Below are 16970 nucleotides of genomic sequence, written 5' to 3' on the forward strand. Positions count from 1 at the left end.
GAACTGGCTCAGGAAATTACTGTGCATCCATTTCTTCTTTGAGTCACACTTTTTTATGTTGGGGGTTGGGGAAGTCAGTCTTCTCACTGGTTTGAGGCATCCCACCACCAAAATTCCTCTCCTGTGCCAATCTCTTCTCCTCAGAGTAGCACCTGTACCTGGCGTCCTCAATTATTTGTTGGATGTAATCCAAATTCTGTCTCTCCTTACAGCTCAAGTACCACACGAGTCACTCCTCGATTTATTAATACATGTCCCACCATCCTGTCTTCTTCTTGTCAGTGTTTGCTGCATGTTCCTCTCCTTATTTTAAGAAGAACCTCTCATTCCTTGTCTTGATAGTCTACTTAGCTTTCGATGTCCTTCTACAGTACCACATCTCAAATGCTTCGATTCTTTTCTTTTCTGATGCTCCCAGATTCAGTTCCAAACAATGATGTGCTGTAAATGTGCATTCTCAGAAACTTATTCCTCAAATGATGGCTGATGTTTGATACCTGCAGACTTTTTTGACCATGAATGCCCTCTTTGTCTGTGTAATATTGTAAAATCGACGTACTTACCTAATAAATTACGAAAAAAATAGATTTGAGTTACATTCTTTACTATAAGCAGTCAGATCTGACATACTCCAATAAGCGAAGGTTGTTGTTTATCCCGGTCTGCGTCTAAAATATGAATATTTGCCACACTCTTTATTGAATAAAATCCTTTATACGAATCTCGAATGACCTTGTTGAAAACTGCAGCAGTACCACTGAAAAAGCAATAATAAGAAAATCAGATAGCTGTCGATTTGTAGAATCAGGGCAAACCTATCATTTACATACAACAAAGTGTGAAAAGCTACACATTTGCAGAATAAAATTTCTCTCTGGAGAAAAGTAAATACATCAGTTAAGCTAACGGCCAGAATTGCTCTATGTATTGAAGTGAGACGCGAACCCTAATCTCTGTTCCATTGAGCTTACCTCCATGCTCTGTCCGCTGGGCAGATGCTTACGTATAAACTCATTGGTGAAAGATGTTTTACTTAGAAGGCCGTAGCTCATGAAAGGTGAGAAAATCTTAATTTGCAGGCATTCGAAAATAAGTATGACATTCCAGGTAAACTCAGAATGTCACAGAATTTGGTTTTATAGAAATGTATTTTACAATATTCTTCTGTTGCCGCAGTACTTAAATTATCGGGAAGCTATTGCTAGCAAACTTCATCTACTAATAGAAGGAAACTGTAATGTTGTATGGTACAGTAAAAGGTTCCCTCTGTTACCAGTGACTTGCAGTGTATAAATGTAGACAGTAGACAGCAAGATAGTTATTGTTCAGTCTGATGTGTTTCTATTGACATAGACTCAAACAACATTGTAGACCTGATAATTTCTGTAGTACATAATTCCTTTTGCGCTGAATATGTTTTTGGTTTGCATTCGTGGTATCTGCCTTGCATTCTTTTGACTGCTTTCCCCCTTTTCTTTCTGTTTATCTGCTTAGAGTTACAACAGTGATTTCCTGCAACTGGACCTCTTACAACATATCTGTACGTTGTGTTTACATGGAAGGGCTTTGACTGATGCGTCATCAGTAGTGAAGTAGTGGGGGTGGGGAAAGGTAAACAAATGTTCGCAGTCCAGAGCGTTGGTAGCAAATTCACATAGATGAAGTATTATTGTTTCCACAGGCAGCGGCCAGCGTGGGGCGCAAAATGAATGGTAAGAATTAATAAACATCCCTTTTGTATGCTTAGTAATCAATGTCAAACAAGGTGTTACGCATGGAACAGAATGTGATTGTTGCGAATTTATGTTTGTGTTTTTATCGGAGTATGAACAACAACTGTAAATACAATAGGCAGTGTTTGTGGAGACGAGGAATTGTCGTTCTTCGTACTTTTTCATATATGTAAAGTTTACGTCTCTTCCAGCAAAATTTTGCAAGAAGACAATGTGACAGTCTCATTTTGAAATGTTATCCTAAAAGTAGAACCCATAAAGTTTCAGTCCTTAAGTTACCATGTACTTTCCATGAGACCTGTGGAAACATGTTGCCTCGTTGTCTAGGTATAATATAAAAAAGAGCATATTTTATTGTAAATATAAAGTGAAATGCCCTGTGACCAATTAAAAAGATATCCAGCTCTGTAGCTTTTCTATGCAAGATAAAGGGCAAATAACTGAGATTTCTCCAGCAATTTCTCGCAATTTAACATTGTTCTTCTTTGTCAATCACTTGCATTGGCCTGTAACACATCTACATTATCAACTTAAGTGAACTTGAACTATGAGCGTTAAATTCATTATCAGCAGTTATTTTTCACACACTATTGGAGGTAGTCTTTTTCCAAACATTCCCTCATAGGTACTATTACAGACAGTTTGTGCATTTATGTTTCTTTCTTGATACCTTACAGCTACGTTCCATTAGGTAGTCGCTAATTTGTTATATCAAAAACAACTTAGGAGAGAGGTTTTTGAACAATTTTGTTCCAGCCATGTTGGCCATATGCTCAGTGCATTTCCTGTTCATTAACTGATTAGTGTAATACATAAACTAGTTTTGTATCTGTCACTAGTGTCCTCATATTCATGTTTGCTGTTGCTATCCTGAGATTGCTTCTTTTCATTACTCATTGGCCAGCCCTTAAATATTGTGTGCCTTAGAAACAATTAATTGTACATTGTGATATATTCTCAAAGAAATTACTGAGTAGTAAACAAACTTGAAGAAGACCAACTACTCACTTATAACTGTCGTTACACATAACATCTCAAACACTGAGTTCTATATTTTGAGCTATTCTTTAACAATGTGGTACACATTGTATCAGGATGCCATAGAGGATCCCAAATGCACTGACGCCACCTCTAGTTTAGTCGTAAATATTTGTCATGTATTATTGTTTTCCTGACATGTCTTTACATATGTCTGCTGTGTCTGTACATATACCACAAATATGTCAGCCATAGTTGAGTGGTTGTCTTTCCTCAACCTGCCTATCGTTTCTATCATAGGACAGAACTGCAAACAAGTGTCTAAGTCAATTCATTGTCAAAGTGGAATAGAGCAGCTATGTTGAAATAAAGATGATGACTGGTAAATGATAGGAATGGAACATTGCATTGAACCAAAAGTAGGGTTGCCAAACAAAAACATTAGGCTATGTGTACAAAGTACTGTCTGTTGGTTTACGAGTGAAATGTCTTGCTCATTGTCTTTTTTGTTTGGTAAAATGTAGTGAGTTAATTTGAAATCCTTGTCATATAATTTTCAAGTTGAAGTTTTTCGTTTCCGTTTTAAGGTGTATTTTTAATTCTATTAGTGTGTGTTGGGTATTAGTAATTTATTTATCACAGGATAGTCTTACATTCTTACAAGATTTTGTCAAGGAGAGCGTAGGTCAGGTTGTCACACATTTGTGGCTTTATTGAAGAAATCATCCTGACATGTGCTTGATGTGATTTAGGGAAACAGTGGAAAATCTAAATAATGATGGCTGCACAGAGCATGAGGCTCCGTCCCAATCGGAGCTCGATGTCTTAACAAGCGCTACTTCATTTAGTTATCCCTTATCTGAAGTTCTCATGTGTTAGTACATACAGAGAACAAATTAAGTTATATATTATAAACAGTCTGTTGAATTTTAGTTACCCTACACGATAAACTACACCAATATAAAGGTCAGTGATTCAACAAAATACTTACAGGTTTTTTTTTTTTTTTTTTTTTTTTTTTCACTCACAGTCTTCTGATTGGTTTGATATGGCCCACCACGAATTCCTCTCCTGTGCCAATCTCATAACTTCAGAGCAGCACTTTAAACCCAAGTTCTCAATTATTTGCTGGATGTATTCCAATCTCGTATCTTCCTCTACAATTTTTCCCATCTACAGCTTCCCCTAGTACCATAGAAGTAATTTCTTGATGTCCTAGCATTGTGTCCCTTGTTCTTGTTAGTGGTTTCCATATATTCCTTTCCTCACTGATTGTGCTGAGAACCACCTCATTCCTTTCTTTATCGGACCACCTAATTTTCAACATTCTTCTGTAGTGCCAAATATTAAATTATTTGAGTTTCTTTTCTGGTTTTCCCACAGCCCATTTTTCACTACCATACAATGGTGTGGTGCAAAAGTGCATTCTCAGAAATTTCTACCTCAAAGTAATGTCTGCCTTTGAGACTAGCAGTCTTCTCTTGGCCAAGAATGCCCTTTCTGCCAGAGCTAGCCTGCTTTTTATGTCCTCCTTTATCCATCTGTCATGAGTTATTTTTCTGCTTAGGTAGCAGAATTCCTTAACGTCATCCATTTCGTGATCACAAATCCTGATGTTAAGTTTCTCACTGTTGTCATTTCTGCTACTTCTCATCACTTTCGTTTTTTCAAAGTACTCTGTCCATATTTTGTACTCATTAGACTGTTGATTCCATGCAACAGATCCTGTGATTCTTCTTCGTTTTCACTGAGGATAGCAGTGTCTTCAGCAAATCTTACCATTGATATCCTTTCATCTTTAATTTCATTTCCACTCTTGAATCTTTCTTTTACTTTCCTCATTGGTACTTCAATTTCTGGATTTAACTGTGAGGGCAAAAGACTGTCTTACTCTCCTTTGAAACCGAGCACTTCATACCTGGTTTTCCACTCTTATTATTCCCTCTTGGTTCTTTGATATATTGTATGTTACCCACCTCTCTCTATAGCTTATCCCCATTTTTATCAGAATTTCAGACATATTCACAATTTTACATCGTTGAGCACTTTTACCAGGTCAACAAACCCTATTAACTTGTCTTTGGTTTTCTTTAGTCTTGCTTCCATTATCAACGGCAATGTCAAAATTGCCTCTCTTGTGCCTTTACTTTTTCTGAAGCCAAACTGATCATCATCTAGCACATCCTCAATTTTCTTTTTTATTCTTCTGTATATTATTCTTGTCAGCAACTTTGATGCATGAGCTGTTAAGCTGATTATGTGATAATTATTGCCCTTGTTGGCTCTTGCAATCTTCGGAATTGTGTGGATGATGTTTTTCTGAAAGTCGGATGGTATATCACCAGACTCATACATTCTATGCACCAATGTGAATGGTCGTTTTGTTGCCACTTCCCCAAATGAAATTCTGAAGGAATGCTATCTATCCCTTCTGCCTTACTTGATTTTAAGACTTACAGAGCTCTTTTAAATTCGGAGTCTAATACTGGATCCCCTGTCTTTTCTATATTGACTCAAGTTTCTTTTTCTATTGCATCATCAGACAAGTCCTCCCCTCATAGAAGCGTTAAGTGTTCTTTTTACCTCTCTGCTCTCGCCTCTGCTTTTAGCAGTGGTATTCCCATTGCCCTGTTAATGTTACCGCCCTTGCTATTAGTTTCAGGAAAGCTTGTTTTGACTTTCCCAATCATTTCATTTTTGATTTCTTCACATTGTTCATGCAACCATTTCACCTTATCCTCCCTGTGCTATCTATTTACTCTGTACTCAGTTGACCAGAAATCATTGTCTACTTTCCATTTCCCTTCACTGACCCGCACTATATCTAGATTTAGCCTTACCGTTTCCTTTTTCAGATTTTCTATCTTTCCTACCATGTTCAAGCTTCTGTATTCTATGCCCCGACTCATAGAACATTGTCCTTTTTCATTGGTTATTCAATCTTTTTCTCATGGTCACATTCACATTAGCAGAACCCTTCTCGAGACATGAATGGGGTAGTATTCCAGAATCTTTTGCCAATGGAGAGATTATCATGACACTTTTTCAAGTACACGTCACATGTCCTGTGGATACATGTTATGTGTCTATAATGCAGTGGTTTCCACTGTATTGTGCCTCCTCATGCCATTGATCATTGCTGATTCTTCTGCCTGTAGGGGTAGTTTACCACCTAAGGGCAAGAGAGGGCCTTGAACCTCTGTCCTCTCCTCTGCCCTCTTTGACAAGGCATTTTGCTAATCAAGGGATGACTTCTTAAGACGAAAAATCTTCAGCCACTTTTGCTGATGATTTTTATTCAAAATTTAAACATACATGGGGTTTGAACCCGAGATTGAGGACAGTTTGATTACTAATCAAAGACGTTATTGCTAGACCATGAGTGCAATCTAGAGCTTATGAACAGTTTACTTTTAAGTTACAATCATCACATAGAAAATATTGTTGAGAAACTGAACCAAAGATTGTTTTTTCTGCTAGATTGCTTAGGAGGCACCACAAATGTACAAAAGAGATTGGCTCCACTACACTTGTCTTTCCTTTTCTGAAATATTGCAGTGTACGGGACCCATACCTAGGTAACAGGATTGATGGAAGCTTGTAAAGAGATAAGGAAGAAAGAGTCACAGATATTATATGCAAGTTGGGATGGCAATCATTCAAACAAAAGCGTTATTCGTTGTGGCAAATTATGTTCACGAAATTCCAATCACCAATTTCTTCTCCAAATGCAAAAATATTTAGTTGACTCCCATCTACATAGGGAGAATGTAGGTGTTTATTGTACCATGTACTATTAGAGAGGGGAATGATGTCTGTCAAGCACGTGAGTGTGAGTTGCAGAGAGGTCATGTAGAAATAGCTGAAGATTATAATGTTAGCATATTTTGTACTCTCTTCATGTTTTTCATTGTTTACAACCACTCATACGTGCAGATGATTAGGAATGACTGCACTTGCACAGCACTGATACAGCTCCTCCTCTTCCTTTTTTGAAAAACTAAATCTCCCGCACCCCCCCTCCCTCATTGTGAGTGAGATGTTGAACACAGAAAAATGGAGAGAATTGGTGTTATGCATCAGCAGCCATCTTAATCCACAATTACGAGTTATTTAAGTAATCTTTATTTTTGTAGGAAACAGTATTTAAGAGGTAAATGTGTGTTTTGACAACCTTTGTAAATAAATGTATTTTAGTAATCTCTTTTATCTCCTAGGATGCATTATTACACAGTTTTACTTCCTATGAAAAATACTGATTAGAATTTTTGGTTTGTTCTTCCCGGCTAAATGTAAGTTCAAATTATATCTTGTTCAGTTATTGTGCTATAATTTGAGACATATTACTGGAGATTTTCCTGATGTGCACAATCTCAGATTGGTAGATGATACAATAGTTGCTGTAAACATATTCAGTGTTTTAACTTTGACTTTTTTCTATAGTTTGAAGCCCCCTGCGGGTTCGGGGTTATAATAGGCCCGCGGTATTCCTGCCTGTCGTAAGAGGCGACTAAAAGGAGTCTCAAACTTTTCGACCTTATATGATGATCCCCTGTTGGGTTTGACCTCCATCTCTCAAAATTTTCCGAAGAGCGAGCCAATTGGGGAAGGGCGCCTTACTTGGTGCATTGTGTCCATCTTGGGATCAGACCTTTCGCCAGCTTATACACCGTTGAACTGCAGTCCTGTCCGCTCTCCATCTCTTGGGCATGACTCTTTTTCTGCGTGCAGATAACACCTTGCACTGTGCAGTGCCTCTTTCTGCACCGACGGCGACCATGGACCACATGTTACCATGTTACCAGCACGGTAGCCAGTCCGTTGTGGTGGGGCCGCCATGTACCCTGTTGGTTGTAGCCCCCTGACAACACAGGGATCGCTCTACTGATGCCTGCGCTGTTAACTCCCCACGTATGCCAAGGAGTAGAAGCCTATCCTCCTGGGGTATCGGGACTCCCGGCAACGGCCATCTTGCCAGGTGGCTCTTGCCGTGGCGCCCGTGGGGAGGGCCCTTGGTCGGAGTAGGTGGCATCAGGGCGGATGACCCGCAATGAAGTGTGGTACATCGTCTCTCGCTGGTGGCCAGCCGCCAGCAGTCTCTAAGCGTTCTCGGGCTCAGTTTAACGCTCAGAAATACGATCCGAAAACGTTCCCCTCCCTGGCTACACCGTGGGAGGAATGTAAGTCTCAGGATGGCAGTAGCAGTTATTCGCCCCGCTACTTAGTTTGTACAAGAGTTGATGGGGAGTCTTTTGTCTCCACAAAGCCTCAGTTCTTCGTCGAACATTTAGAGGATAAGTTTGGGGAGGTGGAGGGCTTGTCAAAAATGCGCTCTGGGTCAGTCCTGATACAAACGGCATCCTCTGCCCAGTCACAACGGTTACTCGCTTGTGACAAGTTGGGGGATGTTGCGGTTACGATCACACCCCATAGGAGTTTAAATATGGTCCAGGGAGTTATTTACCATAGGGATCTTCTTTTGCAGTCTGATGAAGAGCTGCGTGCCAATTTAGAGCGCCGAGGTGTACATTTCGTCCGGCGCGTTCATTGGGGTCCGAGGGAAAATCAGATTGCTACCGATGCCTTCATCTTGGCCTTCGAAGGGGATACATTACCAGAAAAAGTCAAGGTGATGGTCTACCGATGTGACGTTAAGCCCTATATCCCTCCCCCGATGCGGTGCTTTAAGTGCTGGAGGTTCGGCCATATGTCTTCTCACTGCACTTCCAGCCTCACATGTCGAGATTGCGGACGCCCATCACATCCAAATACTGCATGTGCCCCGCCTCCCATCTGTGTCAACTGCGGGGAGCACCATTCACCCTGCTCACCAGACTGCCGAATTTTCCAGAAAGAGTGTAAAATCATGGAATACAAGACCCTGGACCGACTAACGTATACTGAGGCCAAGAGGAAATACGACCGACTCCATCCTGTGAGAATGACATCTTCCTACGCTGCTGCTACAACACCTGTGCTAGCCCCGTCTGTTTCTCCAATTGTGGCTGGATCGACGAGTAGTACAACTCCTCCCGCCCCCTCGCCAGTGGGGGGGGCTCTACCCACCGGGTTGCTCCTGCGCCACCTACCTCAGGAGCAACACCATCCCACCCATCGGGGACGTCCGTCCCCACTTCTAAGCCAGAGAAGTGTCCAACTTCCTCGGCTTCTCACGCTCGCAAGGGGTCCTTTGGGTCCCTCCCTTCCCAGGTTTCCGCCAGCGAGAAGCCTGACGACCGACAATGGCGTAAGTGCCCGCAATCAGCTGGTCGTAGGGCTTCACGATCCTCCTCCGTCCCGGAGACTGAATCGGTGAAGCCCTCCCAGCCGGTGCGACCCAAGGAACGGCGTGAGAAACCCAAGAAGAGCTCTCAGCCCAAGGAACTCGCGGTGGCAGCCATCCCACCGCAACCTTCCAGCTCTGCGTCTGAGGATGCGGTGGAGATTCTGGCGTCCGCTGAGGACCTCGATCTCACCGGTCCATCAGACGCCATGAAAAGCACTATCAAAGGTGCTAAATCGGAGGCAGCAGGTGACCCAGCGGCATAATCTCCCTTCCCAGTCCCGTCAAGCCTTTCTCAGCCATGGACAACACCATCCTCCAGTGGAACTGCAGCGGTTTCTTCCACCATCTAGCTGAGCTCCACCAACTTATAAGCCTTCACCCTTTCCTCTGCATTACTCTGCAGGAAACTTGGTTTCCGGCAATGCGAACCCCCGCCCTCCATGGCTATCGGGGTTATTATAAGAACCGGGCAACTTATGAAAGGTTGTCTGGTGGCGTCTGCATCAATGTCCTGAACTCTCTTCACAGAGAGTCTGTACCTCTCCACACACCTTTAGAGGCTGTCGCTATTCGGGTGTGGACGCCACAGGCTGTTACCGTCTGCAGTCTTTACCTTCCACCGGATGGTGATGTCGCGCAGCATGTCTTGGCTGCTCTGATAGCCCAACTGCCTCCACCTTTCCTTTTACTGGGCGACTTTAATGCCCATAACCATCTGTGGGGTGGGTCAGTGGCAACAGGTCGAGGCACCATCGTTGAGCATTTATTGGCGCAGCTCGATCTCTCGATCTTAAATGATGGTGCCTTCACACACTTCAGTGTGGCACATGGCACATACTCCGCCATTGACCTTTCCATCTGTAGCCCTAGCCTCTTGCCGTCTGTTCAATGGAGAGTGCATGACGACCTGTGTGGTAGTGACCACTTTCCGATCTTTCTGTCACTGCCGCAGCGTCAGTCTTCTGGGCGCCCTAGCAGATGGGCTTTGAATCAGGCTGACTGGGACTTGTTCTCCTCCACTGCCGCTTTTGAGCCTCTCTCTGACGACGCCGTTGATGCAGTGGTTCAATCGGTCACCACCGGCATCGTTACTGCCGCCGAATCTGCCATTGCCTGTTCTTCTGGGTCCCTTCGGCGGCGGGCTGTGCCTTGGTGGCCACCTGAGATCGCTGAAGCGATTAAAGCTCACCGGCGGGCGCTCCAGCGTCACAAGCGACATCCCTCAATCAACCACCTTATCGCCTTCAAACGGCTGCGTGCGCGAGCCCGCTGCATTATCCGCCAACGCAAGCAGGAGTGCTGGGAGCGGTATGTGTCCACCATTGGCCTCCATGTCACCCCATCGCAGGTCTGGGCCAAGATTCGCCGCCTCTATGGCTATCGGACCCCTGTCAGTGTCCCTGCGCTCTCACTGAATGGAGCAGTTTGTACTGACTCCGACGTCATTGCAAACCGCTTGGCAGAGCACTTTGTTATCACTTCCGCTTCTGCCAACTACCCCTTGGGCTTCTGCTCCATTAAGGAGCGGATAGAACGTCGGAGTCTTTCTTTTCGCACTCACCATCCTGAATTGTACAATGTTCCATTCAGTGAGTGGGAATTTCAAAGTGCCCTCGCCGCTTGTCCTGATACCGCTCCTGGGCCAGATAGCATCCACTCTCAGATGCTGAAACACCTTTCAGTGGACTGCCAGCGACGCCTCCTCGACCTTTACGACCGCATTTGGGTCGAGAGTGAGTTTCCGTCGCAATGGCGGGAAAGTCTTGTTGTCCCCATTCTGAAAGTGGGGAAGAACCTTTTGGAGGTGGACAGCTACCGTCCCATTAGCCTCACCAACGTTCTTTGCAAGTTGCTTGAACGGATGGTGAGCCGGCGCTTGAATTGGGTACTGGAGTCTCGGGGCCTTCTGGCTCCGTCTCAGGGTGGGTTCCGTAAAGGCCGATCTGCCGCCGACAATCTGGTGAGCCTGGAGTCGGCCTTCCGTACTGCTTTTGCCTGCCGTCAGCATCTGGTCGCTGTCTTTTTCGACATGCGGAAGGCGTATGATACGACATGGCATCATCACATCCTTTCTACTCTTCATGGATGGGGCCTTCGGGGCCCTCTGCCGATCTATATCCGCAATTTTCTGTCGTATCGTACCTTCCGCGTGCATGTCGCAGTCTCATATACTTCCTCCCAATTCCAGGAGAACGGTGTGCCACAGGGTTCTGTTCTAAGTGTCTGTCTGTTTTAATAGCCATTAACGGGCTCGCTGCGGCTGTGGTACATTCTGTCTCTGCTTCGCTGTATGCTGACGACTTCTGCCTTTACTACAGCTCTATTGGCATTGCAGCTGCTGAACGTCAGCTACAGGGCGCAATCCGTAAGGCACAGTCTTGGGCTGTAGCGCATAGTTTTCAGTTTTCGGCAGACAAGACCTGCGTTATGCATTTCTGCCGGCAACGCACTGTTCACCCGGAGCCGCGGCTTTATCTTGACGGTGAGCTTCTTTCAGTGGTGGAATCACATAGGTTTTTGGGGGTGGTTTTTGATGCCCAGTTGACTTGGCTGCCTCATATTCGGCAGCTTAAACAGGCGTGTTGGCGGCATCTAAATGCTCTGCGATGCCTGAGCCACACCAGGTGGGGCGCTGACCGATCTACTCTCCTACGGCTTTACCAGGCGTTGATCCAGTCCCGTCTGGACTATGGGAGTCTGGCTTATGGCTCAGCATCCCCATCTGCGTTGCTGCTGCTGGACCCAATCCTCCACAGCGGGATACGCCTTGCCACTGGTGCCTTCCGGACCAGCCCTGTGGACAGCATACTTGTGGAGGCAGGTGTCCCTCCACTGCGGTTATGACGCCAACAATTACTGGCTGCTTATTCTACCTATGTTTTTTAGCTCGCCCGGGCATCCAAATTATCATGTCCTGTTCCCGAAGTTAGTCGTCAGTCTGCCAGAACGTCGGCCCCGGTCGGGTTGTCCGATTGCCATACACGACAAACAGCTTCTCTGCGGGCTTGGGTGTTTCCCTGTACCACCTCCTTTCCGGGCCCCTCTGCATACACCCCCATGGTGTGTGCCTCGCCCTTGCCTTCGGCTCGACTTGACACAGGGCCCGAAGGACTCAGTCCCTCCGGTGGCCTTCTGACGCTGCTTTTACTCCATCCTGACCACGTATCAGGGCTCTGGCGTTGTCTATACCGACGGTTCGATGGTTGCTGGTCATGTCAGTTATGCACTAACTCTAGGGGACCATTCCGAACAACGCTCCTTGCCAGATGGCTGCAGTGTTTACACTGCTGAGCTGGTCGCCATCTTTTGTGCCCTAGACTATATCCACTCCTGCTCAGGTGAGTCCTTCGTTATCTGTAGCGATTCCCTGAGCGGTTTACGAGCTCTCGACCAGTGTTTCCCTCGTTCTCGTCTGGTGATGGCTATCCAGGAGTCCCTGCATACTCTTGCCCGTTGCGGCAGATCTGTGGTCTTCATTTGGACCCCGGGCCATGTTGGGATACTCGGAAATGAAACTGTTGACCGCCTGGCGAAAGAGGCCACTAGTGCACCATCTCTGGAGATTGGCCTCCCGGTGACTGATTTGCGGGCACTATTATGCCGCAAAGTTTTTGATTTATGGGACACTGATTGGCGCAACCTGCCCGTGCCAAACTAACTCCGCCGTATCAAGGAGACGACTACTGTGTGGCAGTCATCCATGCGAGCCAACCGCAGGGAATCAGTCGTCCTTTGTCGGCTCCGCATTGGCCACACCCGATTCACACACAGCTATTTACTGTGTCGTGAGGATCCCCCGCTTTGTCGTTGTGGGGCGTCCTTGACGGTGGTCCATATTCTGTTGGAGTGCGCCCTTTTAACTGTGCTCAGGCAGACTTTTGCGCTGCCTGATACGCTCTCTGCGCTTTTATCTGACGACTCTTCCATAGCGGACGTAGTTCTGCATTTTATTCGGGCAGGGGGATTTCATCGCTTAATGTAAGTGTGTGTTTTTGTGTTGATTCTGGCCTATGGCCTACAATTTGTCTGATTTTTTTTTTTTTCTCCAGTGGTTGTCTTTTCCCTTTTTGTTTGTATGGTCGGCCAACAACCGTCACACTGTGTGATTTTAGTTCGTCTTGTCTGGTCTTTGTCTACGTTTCTCTTGTACTGTGTTGTCTGTCTTATCGTCTGTTGCTCGTTTTTATTCTCTGTGGGAGTTTTTAGTATTTGGAAAAAGGGACCGATGACCGTGGCAGTCTGGTCCCTTATCCCCCACAAACCAACCAACCAACCTATAGTTTGAAAATTGTGTCCAATTTTTTTGGATTTTATCTCCAGAAAAGAAACCCATAACTAAGAATCAATTATACATAGGTGTAGCGTGTCACTACAAGACACTGGGTGTTACACATTGATAATATGGCACTGAGAGTGTAACATGCTGATGACACACTCTTTGCCAATATCATCATGTGTTCATTCCATCTCAGTTGGCACTCAATGTTCACCCTAAAAACCATGCAGCCTACAACATTATCATTTTTACCTTTAATGACAGAAGTTATTTTTCACCTATTTAAGCTGAAATTCATGCTGTTTGTATTCTTCGTTACATGTTGCTCAGTTGCACTAATTTTTAAGGTTTTCATTTGTCATATAAATAGAATGTTTTCTTGTTTTATCAGTGATTTGACTGATGCTCTCATCAGCAAAGAGAATCCTTTTGCATTTGTTATATGTCTACATCATTTGTACTTTATTTTGTAAGTATGACTGGAACCACTCATTCACTATTCCTCCTGTGCCTACTACACACTGTTTGTTTAGTAATATTTTATGATCAACAGTGTCAAAAGCTGTGGGCAGCCTGTTATGCAGCCATCCTTGTCAAGAGCTTCAAGTACTACTTTTGTAAATCTGTGCTACCTTAGAAAACAAACTGTGCTTCATTAAGAAGATTTTACGTATTAAAATAACTCAGTTTTCTGTTTTCCAGTGATTGATTTAACAGTAATTGAAAATGATGAGGGGGGAGAGTTTCCCATATTTCCACATTAGCCGTCTTTAGTAGTGGCTCCCTTCCCCATGAACCATGGACCGTGCCATTGGTGGAGAGACTTGCGTGTGTCAACGATACAGTTGGCCGTACCATAGGTGCAACCACAACGGAGAGGTATCTGTTGAGAGGCCAGAAAAACGTGTGGTTCCTGAAGAGGGGCAGCAGCCTTTTCAGTAGTTGCAGGGGCAACAGTCTGGATGATTGACTGACCTGGCCTTGCAACATTAACCAAAACGGCCTTGCTGTGCTGGTACTGTGAACGGCTGAAAGCAAGGGGAAACTACGGCCGTAATTTTTCCCAAGGGCATGCAGCTTTACCGTATGGATAAATGATGATGGCGTCCTCTTGGGTAAAATATTCCGGAGGTAAAATAGTCCCCCATTCGGATCACCAGGCGGGGACTACTCAAAAGGATGTCGATATCAGGAAAAAGAAAACTGGCGTTCTACGGATCGGAGCATGGAACGTCAGATCCCTTAACCGGGCAGGTAGATTAGAAAATTTAAAAAGGGAAATGTATAGGTTAAAGTTAGATATAGTGGAAATTAGTGAAGTTCGGTGGCAGGAGGAACAAGACTTTTGGTCAGGTGAATACAGGGTTATAAACACAAAATCAAGTAGGGGTAATGCAGGAGTAGGTTTAATAATGAATAAAAAATAGGAGTGCGGGTAAGCTAGTACAAACAGCATAGTGAATGCATTATTGTGGCCAAGATAGATACGAAGCCTACTCTTGCTACAGTAGTACAAGTTTATATGCCAACTAGCTCTGCAGATGATGAAGAAATTGAAGAAATGTATGATGAAATAAAAGAAATTATACAGGTAGTGAAGGGAGATGAAAATTTAATAGTCATGGGTGACTGGAACTCGAGAGTAGGAAAAGGGAGAGAAGGAAACATAGTAGGTGAATATGGATTGGGGTAAGAAATGAAAGAGGAAGCCACCTGGTAGAGTATTGCACAGAGCATAACTTAATCATAGCTAACACTTGATTCAAGAATCATGAAAGAAAGTTGTATACATGGAGGAACCCTCGAGATACTAGAAGGTATCAGATAGATTATATAATAGTAAGACAGAGATTTAGAAACCAGGTTTTAAGTTGTAAGACATTTCCAGGGGCGGCAGATGTGGACTCTGACCACAATCTATAGGTTATGAACTGCAGCTTTAAACTGAAGAAACTGCAAAAAGGTGGGAATTTAAGGAGGTGGGACCTGGATAAACTGAAAGAACCAGAGGTTGTACAGAGTTTCAAGGAGAACATAAGGGAACAATTGACAGGAATGGGGGAAAGAAGTACAGTAGAAGAAGAATGGGTAGCTCTGAGGGATGAAGTAGTGAAGGCAGCAGAGGATCAAGTACGTAAAAAGATGAAGGCTAGTAGAACTCCTTGGGTAACAGAAGAAAAATTGAACTTAATTGATGAAAGGAGAAAATATAAAAATGCAGTAAATGAAGCAGGCAAAAAGGAATACAGACATCTCAAAAATGAGATCTACAGGAAGTGCAAAATGGCTAAGCAGAGATGGCTAGAAGTCACATGTAAGGATGTAGAGGCTTATCTCCCTAGGGGTAAGATAGATACTGCCTACAGGAAAGTTAGAGACCTTTGGAGAAAAGAGAACCACTTGTATAAATATCAAGAGCTCAGATGGAAACCCAATTCTAAGCAAAGAAGGGAAAGCAGAAAGGTGGAAGGAGTACGTACAGGGTCTATACAGCAGCGATGTACTTGAGGACAATATTATAGAAATGGAAGAGGATGTAGATGAAGAAGATATGGGAGATACGATACTGCATGAAGAGTTTGACAGAGCACTGAAAGACCTAAGTCGAAACATGGCCCTGGGAGTAGACAACATTCCATTAGAACTACTGACAGCCTTGGGAGAGCCAGTCCTGACAAAAATCTGCTATCTGGTGAGCAAGATGTATGAGAAAGGCCAAATACCTTCGCTCTTCAAGAAGAATATAATAATTCCAATCCAAAAGAAAGCATGTGTTGACAGATGTGAAAATTACCGAACTGTCATTTTAATAAGCCACAGTTGCAAAATACTGACGTGAATTTTTTACAGACGAATGGAAAAACTGGTAGAAGCCGACCTCGGGAAAGATCAGTTTGGATTCCATAGAAATGTTGGAACATGTGAGGCAGTACTGACCTTAAGACTTATCTTAGAAGAAAGATTAAGAAAACCTATGTTTCTAGCATTTGTAGACTTAGAGAAAGCTTTTGACAATGTTGAATGGAATACTCTCTTTCAAATTCTAACGGTGGCAGGGGTAAAATACAGGGAGCGAAAGGCTATTTACAATTTGTACAGAAACCAGATGGCAGTTACAAGAGTTGAGGGGCCCGAAAGGGAAGCAGTGGTTGGGAAGGGAGTGAGAAAGGGTTGTAGCCTCTCTCCAATGTTATTCAATCTGTATATTGAGCAAGCAGTAAAGGAAACAAAAGAAAAATTTGATGTAGGTGTTAAAATCCATGGAGAAGATATAAAAATTTTGAGGTTCGCCGATGACATTGTAATTCTATCAGAGGCAGCAAAGGAGTTGGAAGAGCAGTTGAACCGAATGGACAGTGTCTTGAAATGAGGATATAAGATGAACATCAACAAAAGAAAAACGAGGATAATGGAATGTAGTCAAATAAAATCGGGTGATCCTGAGGGAATTAGATTAGGAAATGAGGCACTTAAAGTAGTAAAGGAGTTTTGCTATTTGGGAAGCAAAATAACTGATGATGGTCAAAGTAGAGAAGATATAAAACGTTGACTGGCAATGGCAAGGAAAGCATTTCTGAAGAAGAGAAATTTTTTAACATCGAGTATAGATTTAAGTGTCAGGAAGTCATTTCTGAAAGTATTAGTATGGAGTGTAGCCATGTATGGAAGTGAAACATGGACGATAAATAGTTTAGAC

At 43.7% G+C, this 16970-nt stretch overlaps 1 protein-coding gene across 2 annotated transcripts in view; it reads left to right on the top strand.

Moving 5' to 3' along the window:
- The first annotated feature begins 980 nt into the window (after positions 1 to 980).
- The window catches only part of LOC126336965 (sorting nexin-21), a 69510-nt gene continuing 53520 nt past the window's right edge, over positions 981 to 16970 (top strand). The window contains exon 1 of one of the 2 annotated variants that reach the window (XM_050001173.1): positions 981 to 1057. In XM_050001173.1, coding sequence (XP_049857130.1) covers positions 1051 to 1057 — 7 coding nt within the window. In that variant the 5' untranslated portion in view covers positions 981 to 1050. Of the gene's footprint in view, positions 1058 to 1328; positions 1713 to 16970 lie in introns of those variants that run through there. The other variant, XM_050001172.1, reaches the window with a different exon arrangement.

The sequence above is a fragment of the Schistocerca gregaria genome, chromosome 2 (assembly GCF_023897955.1).
Source record: "Schistocerca gregaria isolate iqSchGreg1 chromosome 2, iqSchGreg1.2, whole genome shotgun sequence".
NCBI classification, from domain to species: domain Eukaryota; kingdom Metazoa; phylum Arthropoda; class Insecta; order Orthoptera; family Acrididae; genus Schistocerca; species Schistocerca gregaria.